The 15,762-nt window shown below is 36.7% G+C and overlaps 1 protein-coding gene across 3 annotated transcripts in view; it reads right to left on the bottom strand.

Annotated features, from left to right (window-relative positions):
* BMP2K (BMP2 inducible kinase) overlaps nt 1–15,762 on the bottom strand; it is an 87,905-nt gene that overhangs the window by 18,858 nt on the left and 53,285 nt on the right. For all 3 annotated transcript variants that reach the window (XM_090138949.1, XM_090138948.1, XM_031596638.2), the window contains 11 exons: nt 14,521–14,663; nt 14,111–14,232; nt 12,950–13,031; nt 12,157–12,289; nt 11,625–11,728; nt 9,070–9,149; nt 7,701–7,861; nt 6,724–6,902; nt 6,256–6,351; nt 4,955–5,142; nt 3,166–3,323 (listed from right to left, as the gene is read on the bottom strand). In XM_090138949.1, coding sequence (XP_089995075.1) covers nt 3,166–3,323; nt 4,955–5,142; nt 6,256–6,351; nt 6,724–6,902; nt 7,701–7,861; nt 9,070–9,149; nt 11,625–11,728; nt 12,157–12,289; nt 12,950–13,031; nt 14,111–14,232; nt 14,521–14,663 — 1,446 coding nt within the window. The remainder of the gene's footprint in view (nt 1–3,165; nt 3,324–4,954; nt 5,143–6,255; nt 6,352–6,723; nt 6,903–7,700; nt 7,862–9,069; nt 9,150–11,624; nt 11,729–12,156; nt 12,290–12,949; nt 13,032–14,110; nt 14,233–14,520; nt 14,664–15,762) is intronic.

The following is a 15,762-nucleotide window of genomic DNA, read 5'->3' as shown; positions in this document are numbered from 1 at the left end:
ATTTTGTATTAACATTCATCTCCTTTTATCAAACAGTGTTTTGGAGACAACAGCCAGCCATGCTTTCTCCAATTTCAACCAAGCAGAAGCAGACACTGGGGCTTTACTGTACTTTACATGCAGCATCCTCAAAGCAGTAACCCAAGACTCATTTCTCAGTGAATGCAGTGAATCCAAGTGCAGCTGAGACTGCAGATACAACAGAGACCTATCAGGTACTAAATGGCACAGATGACCTTTCATACCAAGTCAGTCATTTAAGCTCATGAACAAGAGGTACAGCTGTGCATAACTTTTTACAACAACGATCATCTTTGTACTTTGGAAATCTTCCTGAAGTCTAAACAAGGCATTCTGTTCTAAGAGCTAGCTCTTTTTTCCATGGATAAGGGTAATCATCACAGCACTAGGACATCATACTTATATATATATATATATATAATGTATGTATATGTATATATTATATATATATAGCCAAGTTAGCTTGACAAAAATTCATTATATCATGATACTCTAACAAGGGCCATGCACATTTAATTATTCATGCATTACCATCAGAAGCAACAGATTTTAAAATATTTTCAATTCATGGGTAATTGTCAGCTCAACAACACAAAGAAGCTTTTGGAAGCAGAAAAAAAAAAGGATGCGCATGTTGAATGCCATACTCAGCACTATGTAACACAGCAAAAAGACAGACTTGTGTAACACTGTACAGGAGTTCTACAGTACAGGACAGCCACTGGGTTCAGTCACAATACAATTTCTTTAACAAACCCGAATCTTCAATTCTCCTTCTTCCAGAGGGCAAAATGATTCATGGTAAACTCAAGAATTGAAGAAAAAGCACTTGGCAGTAAAACAGCAACTTTCTCTCATAAGAGAGAGCCTACATATAAAGAGAACCAAGCATTGATCCTTGAGATATATCAGAGGAAACTGCAGAAAGCATTTCAGAGGGAAAGACAGCCATTATCTTTAATTGTAATCAAACCTCCCAGCTTCTCATTAACCATGTAAATTTGAGCAAGAACAAGTAGGCAAAATTAAATATTTCTGTTCTAGATACAGAAGAGGCAGTCACATTGCAAGACAACTATTAAGATCTTCCTGTAATAGCAAACAAGTGAAATGTCCTTGAAAACTCTGGTGTACGTATCCACATGTACACAAACACACAGATTGACTGGACCTCTTAACTGAAATCAAGCCCATGAAAAGCTATAATCTCATCTCATCTGATGCATAAACAAGCCTGCCACCTAGTGCACTGCTGCTCAGGTCGATAATATTCATTGTACTGTGGTCAGTATCTAATTCAGTATTTTGGCACATAGAAACTGGGCCGAGTTGTCATGCACTCACTGCAGTGACCAGTTGTGGCTGTTTGGCAAGCAGCAACAGTCAGGGCTTCCATACAATGTTATCACCATCTTGGTAACCCTCTGCTTGGTGTTTGCTTGCTTTTGTGTCAAGTTTTCTTAGTGCAATCTTAACACAATGTCAGAAGTCTTAAAAATGAAGTATACAGAATAAAATACAAAGAACATAGGTGCCAAAGGCAATTAGGGCACTTCTTCATTAAGCACCCTTACAGGAAGCTTACAAGAGCCTACGAGAAAAAGGAAAAATCTCACTTTTAAAACCATAACTCAAGTAACATTTTATTGTTATAGAATGTTCCATTAAAATTTGGAAAAGATCACACTGTGCGAAGCAGAATCATAAAGTTTGGTTATTTTACTTTCTTATGTAGCACCTTTTATTTCCCTAGCTTGCTAAAAAAGCAGCCTTTTCAGCTACCCCAGGCAAGAGCATTTCTTGTGAAGTATCTTCCAGCTTACTCATGAAGCCACTTCAAGTATACCCTTGGTTAATACATTATTTTCTACTCTAATCTGTTTATAAGACATGGCTTTGCCAAACTATATTCACAGAATTTGACACAACTACAGTCAGCAATCCAGCAGCCAGATCAGGATTCTAGAAATGAGTAACATCGTGCTTTCTGATTCAAGCTCATCTGCTCCAGATTGAAGACTGTGTCATTTCAAAAGTTTTCAAAGGCTTCCACTGGAAAGAGTAAGCCTGAGATATTCAATTCTAGTACCAGGAAAAATTCCAATTTTGAAACTTAGATTTGCAAAGAACGTTCACTCTTCAGCCAGTACAATACCCATTCTCCCCAAATGCTAGCAAAGAAGAGTCATTTTATTGTGTAATGAGTATAAGCTACATTTGCAACTCCAAAATAGAAGTCTTATGAGATCAGCACAGGATAGAAGTGAAAACCATCAGCTACCACCAGACACTGACAAAAGTAATACCAAATGACATTCCTCAAGGATGAACAGGTCACATGCATTTCTTGATCAGCTATAATTAACCATCCAGAAACCCATGAAGAAAAAGACATTTGAAAGCATCATTTCTTTCCCCCCAATTACTTAAAATTTAGCTTTACTGTGTTTTTAAATTGCAGTAAACTTACTGAGAGTCAGTCAAGTACACATAATATATATATATATTTTTTTTTTGACACTGCCACATCTTGTAAGTCTTGCAAATGACAGAGCTAGCTTTCAGGAAAAGCATCTAACAAACATGTGTTAAGCAATTAAAAAAGTAATTCCAAGTAAAAACCATTGAGATAACTGACTTCAAGAGAAAAAAGTTTATTCAACTAACGCCATATCAGAACAATAAAGCAGCCCTTACATGTAGCCACTCATCAAAAAGGACATTACAAAACATTAACATAATGTAATAGATCATTTTTCTTTCAGGCATTTTCAAAGGACGTATCAGACCCACAAAATCTTCTGTTCTGGTGTGCAAGAAAAAAGCTGAAGAGGAATGAAGCAAGCAGCCAAATACCTCTGCTAGTCAGAGCATTTTAACAATCAAGGTGACATAAGCAGGATTTAAAAGCCAAGATAGAGCCATTTCTGCAATACTTCAGCCAGTAGCTACCAGTTTTAGACAGTCATATCTTATTGCACACATTTTCAGAAAGGGAAAGGAAAGGAGACAGGCCCAACTCTGCCCTCAAATGCTCAGAAAGAATTCTGTACACAGACTGTATGGCCCTTCAGTAAAACAGATGATGGTACTGCTGAGACCTTATTTACTGTGAAGCAAAATAAGCCTTCAAGTGTCCCTTACTTGATCTTAGCAGGTCAAATTCTCTGTCCAGCAGCTCCTCCTCTGTCAACTTGGAAAAATTGTCCTCTCCAAATGGGTTCCAGCCTGACATATCAGGTGGGTTATTGATGCTCTGCTTTGGGTAACTGGTAATTGCCTCAGCATCAATAATGCCTGACCTGTAAAGTCAGTCCACAGAAAGAAAGAAAGGAACATTACAGGATTGTCCATCAGGATAAAAATTGATAGTATGCTTTGTTATGTCAAAATATTGCATACAGGTAACACATATGTACTAACAGCTTAACCAGAACGTATCTGAAAACTAAAGATAAAATGAATTGCTAAGAACATGTGGATTGATTGCATTATTTCTGTATGCAACCCTTGTACATTTTAGTTGTCTATTAATTATAGCCACAGCACAGAAAACTTGGTCAAGATGCAAGATGAAAAACTGTATTTCACAGTGTTCGTTTCTATACTTATACAGCAGTCTTTTTTTTTTTTTTAAGAAAAAACCCTTGTAAGTATATTCAAAGTTTAATCTTCTCTTTGCTAAGATGCTAGAAAACCTCTGATCAGATGAATTTTCCCTTTTAAGAAAGTTTTGGCAAGTTAGCTATACCACTTTTCTCTCCTCACAAGATCATCCTTAAGCACTGCCAATTGTTGCCAACTCTTTGGTCACTGACTTAAAGCTAAGCAGTGGGGTACAGATCTTTAGACATGCATACACAAGATGATCGTTTACTTTCCAGACTGTAATTATTTCTTTAAAAAATTATTTGTAACAGAAGTACTCCAGGAATAGGCTAGATCAGAGAACAGGTGTTAAGTCTCAGATATGGACACAAGCATGCAGAAAAACACTTTGCTATGTATTACGCTACCTAATTGGTTCCATGAAGCCAAATCTGTCACAGTGATATTCTGTATCAATAAAACCAGTAGGGGGAAAAATACTTTGCTTTTCACTCTTTCATCATACTGTAAAGTGACTATGAATGACAGCAGGACCTGAAATGTGCAAATCTGAAAAAACGTCTGTCAACAAAGGCTGCACAGCAGACTGCAAGGTCGGAAGAAGTACAAAGAGCTTCTCTTTCAAATGTAGCAACAGTAGTATTTATGAGCTCATGTAGTTAACACTAACTTAGGTCAGAACATCAGTGAAACTAAAAGACAACTTTTTTGTCTTTTTTTTTTTAATGTTGCTTTGCTCACATTCCACATACTATTTACAGTGAGAATACATGAAAAAGTCATCTTTCACCACACTTTATTAAGAAATGGTAAATGCATGGGCTTCTGCAATCACTGAAATTAAGATACATTCCACTACAGAATACAAGTCAGACTACTGGTAATGGATGGAAGAGCAAGAACTCCTACCAAACTAATCAGAATTATAAAGCCCATCTTAAAACTGTATCCTACAAACTGGATTAAAGAACAAAAAGTGGTAAAAATTACTGTCTGTGAGTGTCATACTCATTACTTCATTAAGTATGTACTGATGACCACCCAAAGCAAGGTTAGCAGTCTGTTTCTTGGAAGAGGTCCATGAACAAGAAAAAAAACACAAGTTCTTTAAAAAGTTTAATTAGGCTAATCTATTGGTGACTTGCATCCTGCTCTCCTCCCTCATGCCACTTAAAATATCCATTACCACTAACTATTTATTAGTTTTAGCAATACTTTATGATTGAAGCAATTAACTTCCTAGGAAAGGATTTGGTAGTGCCTCTTACAGTTATCAACAGAAAGCAGATAGTAACCCTTGGTACATTTGTGTCAAAATACTTGCCTGTTTGCAGCATAGGGAGAATCTGCCACTGTTCCAGAACGTACTGGAAGTGATGTAGAGTAGGAGATTAAGGCTGGCGAGAAGTCTTGTAGAGAAGGGACATATTCAGGAGATTGCACCTGTTGTGACCGTTGCTGTTGCTGAGCAAGCATCTGCTGCTGTATAAGAGCCTGCTGATATTGCTGCACCTAAATAAGAAGTCAGCACATTATTAACATTCAGACAGGTAAACCTGAAGCTCTTATGCTAAGTAACAACACTGGCCTCACAGACAGATTCATTAAAAACAGCCATATACCAGGAAAGATTGGTCCTTAATCAAAAAGCGAGAAACTCTCTCCAACTTCTGAACACCTTCTGCCACATAGTTTTCTTTTTTTATCTTTAACTGTTATATATGTGTAAATTTCCATTACGCTGTAGCAGCATCACAAAGGGCATGCAAGAGTATTTATATTCTTCTGAAACCACTAATAACTTAATGTTGAAAGACTTCTCCATTTGAAGTGAGAACAGCCAAAATGTTCTTCAATGCAGTTTTGAAACCTTAAAAATAAAGTAACTAGCACAATAGAGCTTAATCACCAGCAACTGACAAAACTTCATTTTCTATCATGCATTCCAGTGTGAAACTATACACAGCAAGGATTTCTCTGGGCTAGTTAGGTTTGTAAACGCTATGAATAACCTTGATTGAACTGCATCATTCCAGAACATCCTTGTGACAATCAACCTGGATTCTCTCTTTTTCTTTCTTTCTGAAGTACTGAAGTGGTCTAAGGGTGCCAACTGTATTTTGTTGGTTTAATACTACTTGAAGACTCAGAAATTCTGCATGATTTCCTCAGCAAATGCTGCAGAATACAGCTACATACATACACAACAGTGCCTGTAAAAGTTGTTACTGGCTACTTGTACTTAGATGTTTTAACTAATTTGACATCCTGGGCTTGAAATAGAAATTTGATGCCTCTGTGGTTTTATCACTTTGCAGAAAAACTTACATTAGCTGTGGGGTCATTATTGGAAACTTTAAGCATTGAGTATGTTTCCAGTTAGTACTTTACTGATCAAAGTTTAGACTATATCCCATTTAATACTGATGTAACAGATAAGCTTTCTCAACAGAGTTTGGATGAACTGTTTTTTTTTTTTTTTTCTCTCAAGTGAATACAATTTTAGATATTTACCAAGTCCATAGCTCATTATAACTACTCACAAACTTGCACTGCTGCAACTTCACATCTTATAATCATAGGACATATTTGAAGACTATCAGCGACATTCCATTGTTGACATACCATAGCAGGATACTGAGATTGGGAAGGTTGCTGCTGGTACACAGACTGCATCAACAGTTGCTGCTGGATCACCTGCTGGTGCACTGCTTGTTGACACTGTATTCAGAAAGAAAAAAAAAAGTAGAAACCTTGAAATCATGATTCCCCTATTTAGCATACACAAATATTTAGACTCAGAGGGTCTACCTACACCAGCTCCTACAAGCATACTGTTGTCAGCTAGATCATCCCAAATGTTTCTCTGGAGCATGCTTACACAGACAAAACCTTTATTTGGGCCACCAAGTGCTGGCTCAAAACAATTCTGGGTCAAGAAACAAAAGCAGGACAGCACAAAGAAAACAACTTCCCCATATAAGTATTTCAATGCCTAAGCAAGAGACAAATGCGCAAAGCAAACAATTTGAAATACTAACATACACAACATACTGCTCTTTAAGAAATGTATTTTAAATATGTGTCTTGTACCTGCTGAATGTAAGCCTCCTGAATTGTAGGTTGTTTTTGCTGGTGATGTAAGTGGTGTAACTGCTGTAGTCTCCAGTCCCCCTGCTGCAGCTGCTGGAGAACTCTGTTCTGCTGCGGATGGTGCTGATTGGTCCCTTGAGACAGCAACATTTCTTGACCATTTCCAGGTCTTGGGGTTCCTGTAATATTAAGACAATATTACTCACATGCCAATTTCTAAACTTCAACTGTCCACTTACCCTGGCAGTTGGCATTTAGCATTTCAAGGCAAAAACAGTTTATAGTCCCTCCAAGTCTGACATCTTACAAGCTAAGTTTACTGTATATTTTACCTTCTATGAAGACAACTGCAGGCTTATCAATCCACAGTGTCTACTTACAAGACATGAGAAGCTTCCTTCACTCTCAATACAGAGGAAGCTGGTTTCAAGAGTTCTACTTTACTAGCAATTCACTTTTATCTTCAGTATCTCAAACAATACTCATCTATCCTGACTCAAAACTGAGACTAACATTTTTGTCTATATCCTTATTAAAATAATGTGACAAATTCATCCTTCAGTGAAGAAATGCAACTAAATGCTTTTGGATTTTGCATACTTGGAAGTCAAGTAAATAAAATATCCAAACACGAGTGTCTTGCAGTACATGTTTAAGTACTGCACTGGCCTCTGAAAGCATTCTTAAGAACTATTGGCTTATGTGTGTAATTCCTCAGATCGCTGAGTTTTGCCATTCAGTTGTTTTTGCAGCCTTTCAATTAAGCAGTTACTAGCATAAATCAATGTGTCTTGCATGGCTACTACTTGCACAGTTAGAGTCACCCAGAAGGGAAAAAACACTGGGGCTTTTTTTGACAAAGTAGCATCTACTTATTTTTAAGTTTCAAAGGTTATCCTTAAAAGATTAAGGAGGGAAAGAAACTTGGAACGATTGTTTCATTTGCTTCATTTAAACCTCAGGTGTCAGTACATTACCTTTTTGCCCACGATTACCAAATACACCAGGAACTTGTACTTTGACTGGTGTTGCTGAACTCTGGATCGTCAGAACACCTGAAGCAGCAGTGCTTGAATTGGCCTTTGGTCTTTGTCGTGGTGCAATTGAGGTTTCTGTTGGTCCAGTAGGATCTGTTATTCTGAAACAATATTCCCATAGATGAGACTTCATTAAAAGTAACTGCTGTGTATTCAAATTAATTGTCATCTCTTTACAGTTCACTTGCATCTTAAACATACACTGTTTACTTCTGAGCTCAATTTAAATACCTCAAGATTTGTTTCCTACGACTCTTCTCACCACAGTCAAAAGAGACATGACTGCTACAGAAGACTTTCAGAAGAGCTGTGCAACAGCCTTGTTCTCCAGGAGAATAAAGCACTAGATTAAATTTCTGTGCAAGCTTTCCTTAGATCACAGAAGTGAATAAAAACTACCTGGAAAAGTCAAGGCAGCGATTCTGCAACTATAGTTACTTCTCATACACATACAAAGGTTTTTTTTTTTTAAATGAGTTAATTCATTTCTGCTTTCATAAGAGATTAAACATCTAGTAGTTCTATCACTCATAAACTTCCTAAATATTTGTGTCTTTCTGTAGTATGTTAGCACTGTATCATGTTCCTCCAGGATAAGGAAGATATTCAAAAAGGGACTTTGGAGCTTTAATCCCACTGTGTCCAGTCACAGTATTGACATCTTTAAAAATTGTCTAACTGCTTAAAATCACAAATTCACAAGCTAAGCTCCAGTACCTAACACTTCATTCTAGTTCTCAGCAAATTATATTTAAATGTTTTCTGCCTTAACCTCTGCATCTTACGTAGTCAGAAAATCTTAGGTAGGAAAATTCATGGCTCTTTCCCGGCAGTGCCTAGCAGGTGGAGTTGAAAACATTATTCCATTAGTACTCTATGCCTTCCCTCAACTGTATGTCATCAACTGACAGTAGGGCCAACAAAACCAATCACTACCTTGAAACAGCATAGATATATCTGTACAGCTCAAACATGGCTTAGATGAGCCCAATGTTTGCTTCTATTCACAGTAGGCTAATAAAGTTGCAGCTGAGCTGATCATTACAGCTAAAAATTTTAGTAATTAAGCCACAAATTGGTAGATTCAGAACTAGAACAATTTTCAGTATCAAATGACTATTAGGATCTCAGTTTTTCCTCAGTGGGCTCTCAAAATAATTGAAAAAAATTCAACTCAGAGACTTGAAGTACTTAGAAATGTAGCTTATCTACTCTAATGAACTATTTGAGTGATTCTTTCAATGAGAAAAAGTTTCAGACAAATGTGCAGTTTAATAATACTAAAAAAGAAGCCACATCATCTACTCACCTTGCTTTTATTTGGCTTTTTCTAGCAGCTGCCTCACTAGCTGTCATAGGCTCAGGAAGAGTTGAAGGGACAGGAGAATTCTTGGGAAAAAAAAAAAAGGGGAAGAAATTAAAAGCACAAACTCCTGAAAAAATCATTACAAATCCAAAAGAAATAATTGAGTTCAAATCCTTCAAGCTGCAGGGCTTCATGCAGAACCCGGTCACGTAGCTGCAGGTTGAAAGTGTTTTTACTGAACACTATTTCTATTTTTTGTTAATTACGACAGAAGTACAAAATGAAAGCACTGCTGGCCTGACTCGCTACTATGTCATCTACTTCAGTTCATTCATGCACTACCAACAGTGAGGTAACACACTTTATTCATACGCTTTCTGTTAACTGTAGAGAATAAAGATTCATTTTATCTTTAAGGATTAAAATTAAGCTAAAAAACAGAATGAAATAGTTTTTTAGTCTATTCAGCTCTTCCAATCCAATGCAAAATCCATAAAACAACGCAGCATCCAAGCTTTTATGCTCCTTTAACTAATCTCTTACCACAAATCACAACCGAATTGTGCATATTTTCATTGTCATAAACGCACACATCTTTTAACACTCGCCCTTACTTCTCCAGTCAGAGACACTGTCACTAGAAGCCATTAGAAACGAGTTTACCTCTCTCAGCTCTCACACTGTGTTTGAATTACACTGAAAGTTATTCCACCCACAACACTAACTGGACATAAACCTGCCTCAAAGACAGTAAGCACACACACTAAGATGCAGAGCTCAACAACAACAGTAAGCTTGTCTTCAATGTTCTACCTTCTCCCCTAGCTCTTCAACATGAGCAAGGACAAGTTTGCCACTTCCACTCTCACTGCTCAAGGAAAATACTGGCAAGTAAAGCATTCAGAAGCCCCTTCCTTGCTTGCACCAGCTGTCATCATTGTATTACAAGGCTTCAACTTTTCATCCATTCAGTTCTTCTAAAGCCAAACCTTATCCTGATCTACTGGCAGCACTGAGCAGGGGAAAGGTCATACTACTCCATTTTACAAAACCTTCAAGATCAGCAATGAGGGCACCTCTCTAAGCATTCAATTGGCTAAAGGGATGAAATAGATGTGATCAGGCTCTGCTCTCCTCAGAACAGTCACTCCCTAATTCTCATGTTATATCTGAGCCAATTTCAACACAGTTCTTGCCCATTGCAAAAGTAACTACTTCTCTTCAAATTATCCTTTTGCAGTTTTCATCTGCCACTTCAAAGCTTAAAGAACCTCTCAATTTCTGAATTAATTGCTTTTCACCTAAGCTGCCATTTTCCTTGATAAAATGCAATTACGGGGGAGAGAGAGAGAGAGGGAAAAGATGATCTCATATAAGCATAATCTTTACACACACTAAAGAAAGCAAACCTAATCCTGGTCACAAACATTTATAACCTAAGGTTATTAATTTTTTCTTCCTTTTTCCTTAGGAAAAGGAATCCAATAAGCAGATATAGCCAAGTCACTTCAACAAGTTGACAGTACTCTTACAGCCTGCAACCTTGTAAATTCTCAATGGTATGTCAAGATACTTATTGTGCACATATTTTAGTATAAAAGAGAGAAATCATAACTATTGCACCACCTAACACCACGTTTTGAAATAGCAAAAATACAGTTACTTCAAAACACTTGAAATTTAGCCTTTGCCTACAAAATGGGATCCAATTTTTTTCTTCTTTTCCTTAGTATGCTTAGCATGCTAATCTATGCCAAGTTCCCAAAAATAACATTCACTCTTTAATGAGCACCTTCTTCTATGGGACCAAGGATCAACAATACTACATTTCAAAGGGATCTTGGTAAATTCACTCATCTACCTCTGAAAGCATAGTTTACTTTAGATGACATTTGTTTCAAAATTAATTTTGCCACTGACTTTTTCTAATGCCTTAATGCCTATGTTGGGAACCCCTCTATAACAATGAACATTATTGATGTGTCCTGGAATTTTCCGACATAGCAGCTTGGTCAATTAATTAGTTCATCTTTGAGGGAAGGTTCAGAACTTCAAAGAGAGTTCAGCCTCTCATGCAAAGCAAAGGCATGAAAGTCAGCTAACTAACTCACTATTTCAATTTACTTTCAGTTCATTGCAGTCCTTTCCAGCATATTGCTATAATGACAAAGATGATTAAAAAGAAAAAAAGGGTTTATCTAGAAAACACTCTTGACACTTCACACTAGTAAGAGAAAGTTTTCTACATGTTAAGTTCTACAGCATACTTGGTATTAATTATATTAGATGTAAGAGACATGTATGGATTAGAAGCACAAGTCAGGTATTGACTGGTGTCATATAAATACAGTTTATGAAGTTATGCCCCCAAAATGCAAGTGTTTTATTTAGACAGTAAACAGAATCATCAGGAAATATATTTTGCTCCACATTCTGAATTTTGGAACAAGGCTTAAGAAATTGAAAACTTCTTCCCCAGCTGATTTGATTGACTTTTATCAATGCTACCAATGAAAACCCCTGAAAACACAGTAAAAAAAAAATGAAAGACTACTCACATTAATATTGGATACTGGACAATCCTTTTTGGCAAGTTTAAAGGCAAAGTAAGATACCTGAAAAATATCAGGTCTCCGTTCTTGATCTGGTTCAAGCATATATCCTGCAAAAATTGATAAGATCAAATTGTCATTGTCTGACAGCAGAAAGCCTACTGATGCAGTATTCTAACAACAAGAACGCATTCATTCAACTAACTTTACCAACAAGGCTTACTCCAAAAAGAATGATTACTTTTTTTTTTTAATGCTTTTTGTCAAGTCAAATGGTTTCCAGAGTCAAATATGATTGACAAGGATGCATACTGTTTTTATATTTTGAATATCAGCTGCAGAAAGGATAGATAACAGAAGTACTAACTTCAAATAAACAACAAAAAACATGAACAGTATTAGAATTCTCTAGGGTTATGCAAGATCCAAGCCAGTATGCACCATCAATCCAAGTCACTCATCTACATCAATAGCATTGTTTCATTTTATTTCATTTTATTTACAAGACCAGAAAACTGCTGTGCTGCCCAATACTTACTTATCAAACAGTGTATACTGTGAGTGTATCGGGAATTGTCCGGAATAGTAAAACTTCCATCACAAATAGCAACTTGACTTTCTCCAAAGGGAAGTGAAAAGAAACAAAGCTTATACAGCAAACAGCCAAGTGCCTGTAAAAACAAATACAGGCCCCATAAAAGGATGAGAGCAAGCCATTTACACAATAAAGAAGCACCAACAAGAAACTAATTGCATCCTAGCTACAGCTGATGCTTACAGTGTTATGTAGCAGCTGCATTATGAACCAGGGTTGATGTGACAAGCTGGTATACAATGCAGCTCTAAAAGGGCCTTCTTTCCCACTGACTTGCGTGTTAGACAACAAGCTACCAAATCCAGAGCCTAACCTAAGGGCTACATTCACATTCTGGCATCACTCAGGGATACCACTAGTGTTTTTGCTGAATTTAGTCTTCATTTACTTCGTAATGGCTCTTTAAGCACACTGTCTAACAAAAACACATTTCCTTGTTGTGCTGTGAGCAAATTTCTATGAGAAATCATTGGTGACATTCAGGCAGCAATCTGAGCCAACAAAATGGAAAGAGTCTACTTTACCTCTCCCTTAACAGGCTCATCACATATTGTATTCAATTTATTTACATGAGACTTAACTACCACAGATACCATTTCTATACTCTGCATTATATATTTGCATTGTATATTTCCACCTTAAATAATTAGTTTTTAAGTTTGTCTACATTACTTCTAGTTAGCTTCTCCATCTCTTAATTAGTTCCATATTTCACAGAATCTGATTTTTTGCTTACCCAGATATCTGCCTTGGTAGTAATTGATTTCCCTCCATAAAGATTGACCATTTCAGGAGCTCTGTACGATAGTGTCGTATACCTAAATGCACATAATTGCAAGAGAACAGATGAAAAGCATGCCTCAGAATCAAAAGAGTGTTTTCTTGTATCTGCCACACACGTACCATTCACAGAAACAGGTGTCTAATACACACCAGAAATTGTTTTATGCAAGTAATTTACTGTGTTTACAAAATCACAGAAGGCTTGGAAAAGTAAGATAATATTTACTGTTATGGATGACAATTTAAAGTCAGATAAAATGTGCTCTTCACATTAGCTCCCCTGTACATGTGCTTCAGTAACAAAGAGTTGCTCTGCTGTAACACTGCAGTAAGCAGTCATCACAAAGATTCTGAGCTCTAAAAGAGTCTTCTTCATCTTATATTGAAACATGCAGTACGGAGTACAATCATCACATATATCCCCATCACATGGGATATTATATGATTCTATGCTTTAAAAAAAAAAGTTTGACAAAATCATTGCAAAACCAGCTAAGTACTCTGTAGAGACCAAGGAACATACACATGTATCACTTGGTCACTTGAGAACAAGTAATCTGTGTTTATTTCTCTGCAGCAGATGGCCTGAAGTGAACCAAACTAAACATGTTCTCAGGAGTGTGTTTGCAACAAAGTTAAAACAATTTTCTGACCAGTCTCTGAAGAAAGGACACAGACAGCATTCCATAGCTAAGACTGTTCATAAGTTCACTCGAATGCTGATTTATAGCACTTCTTTTCTCCTTCAGACTTTTACAGTTAGCCATACTAACACAGAAGTTAAAATTTTAACTCCTAAAATGGCCAGCAGCCAGGCATACATTTATCACCCATTTCATTTCAAAGTCACATGCTTCCTTCAAGTTTTATTCCACGTGAGTATGTTTTGCAAAAATAGCATGTAAATAAATAGAAAAAGCAACATTAGTAGACAGTAAAAAAATGGAACTATATTCACATCAACTTGAATTTCTTCATCTTGAACAGTTATATTAAAATCCTTATCAGTAAGGTAAGCATACACTACTTAAAGGTCTTCATCTAATACATCATAACACTCAGCTGTCTCACAGCACAACCACTGGTTATTGAGGCCACTTAAATATGAACTTACTTTTTAATTTCTTCTTCAACCACATTAACACCATCTTTTTGAGGATTAAGGAATTTGTTTGTAGCACTGCCAAAATCACAGAGAACATAATTTCCACTGTCATTTAGCAATATATTCTCCACCTTGAAAGGAAGTTAACACAAACAACAATGTTAGATTAAAATAATGGCATTGATTTCCAATGTAACTGTTACTCTGCATTCTTGCCCTCACACCCGAATAAGGAAGTTACCAGAAAAGCAATCAATAAATACAGCATTAGCAGTAAGTGATCTTGTCTTTCAGTGTCACTATTTACAAGTGCTTCTCTAACTACAAGTCAGCCTTAATGAAATAGCTCCTGCACTTCCAATCACTTTTGAGTACACCACTGACTTTTACCCAGCGGCTTCTAGGTATCAGGTTCATACCTTTAAATCTCGGTGAACTATAGGAGTTTTGCATTGATGCAGCCGAGCAACAGCTTCACAGGTATCACAAAATATTCTCATTACTTCTGACTCCGTAAAACCTGTCTGCAGGCGCTGATTCATCTGATTCACAACTTGCCCAGCTGAAAAAGCAGTAAAGAATTTTATTTTACCTTCTAATAATTCTCATTATGTATAGAAGTATTAATTTTTCTCACACACAAATACCCCACAACATGCAATTCAGCTTTCTCATGTCACCAATTAAAAAAAAAAAACAAAAAACAACCCATCCAAACTGTTTCCAAACTTTCACCGGTATGATCCTAGGCAGAAAGGTTACTGTCTCAAACATAAACATCGCCAACTGAAACTCTTTTATCTAATTGTTGGAGACAGAAAGAATCATCCATCACACTAAGATGCTCCCGCAGAAGTGCCTCTTGCACTTAGATCCACAGCCAAAGTGCTGTCAGCCAACGGAGTTCAAATTAACTCATAATCTAGACATTTCTTTGTCTTTCTGAGAGACTAAGGAAAAAAAAGGGTATAACCCACTCTTAAAGACCTTACATAACCCTTTCACAGTTTCCTTTTTAAGATCAGGAAACATTATTTCCATATTTCTTGAAGTAATTTCACAAGTATCTTCCTATCATCATGCTCATTTAACACTAACAGATCTATGGGGTCTTGGAGAGTGCTCCTCCTAAACACATAAGTTTTCAACAAGAAAACACCATCCAGTCATGTGATGGTTTACACTCCTGTGGCTTCAAAATAATACTGTTAGAACTCAAATCTAGAAGTGAAGTGTAGAAGTGAGTCTGAACAAAAGCTCCACATGCCAATAAGCTATCCATAACACCAAGTTCAGAAAAATCCAACTCAGTTGCATAAGCTGAACACCGAGGAACTGGCTCCCATAACTAAAGTAGTAGAGGTATTTCTCCAGTATTTACTATTGTAAGTAAGAAAAGAGAACTGCTGATACAGTCTCAAGAGCTCCCATAGAAAGGGCAGAAACATTCACTCTGACAACTCATGGACAAGTTTATTCTAATAGGTATGTGTGGTGGGAATGAGGGAAGTCAATAAAAATATGATTTCACAAATTGTTTGAAACAGCTACATTATGAAACAGGACACACAACTATTATTTTCAAGCTCAGAATCATAAATACTAATTATATTATGTTCACTTAAGACAAGTCACCCATCAGGTTAAAATTAAAGAATCTT

This window comes from Phasianus colchicus, chromosome 4, assembly GCF_987193195.1.
Source record: "Phasianus colchicus chromosome 4, bPhaCol1.hap1.1, whole genome shotgun sequence".
Lineage (NCBI taxonomy): Eukaryota > Metazoa > Chordata > Aves > Galliformes > Phasianidae > Phasianus > Phasianus colchicus.
The sequence above is the reverse complement of the archived record's forward strand: the minus strand, read 5'-3'. Positions and strand labels throughout refer to the sequence as shown.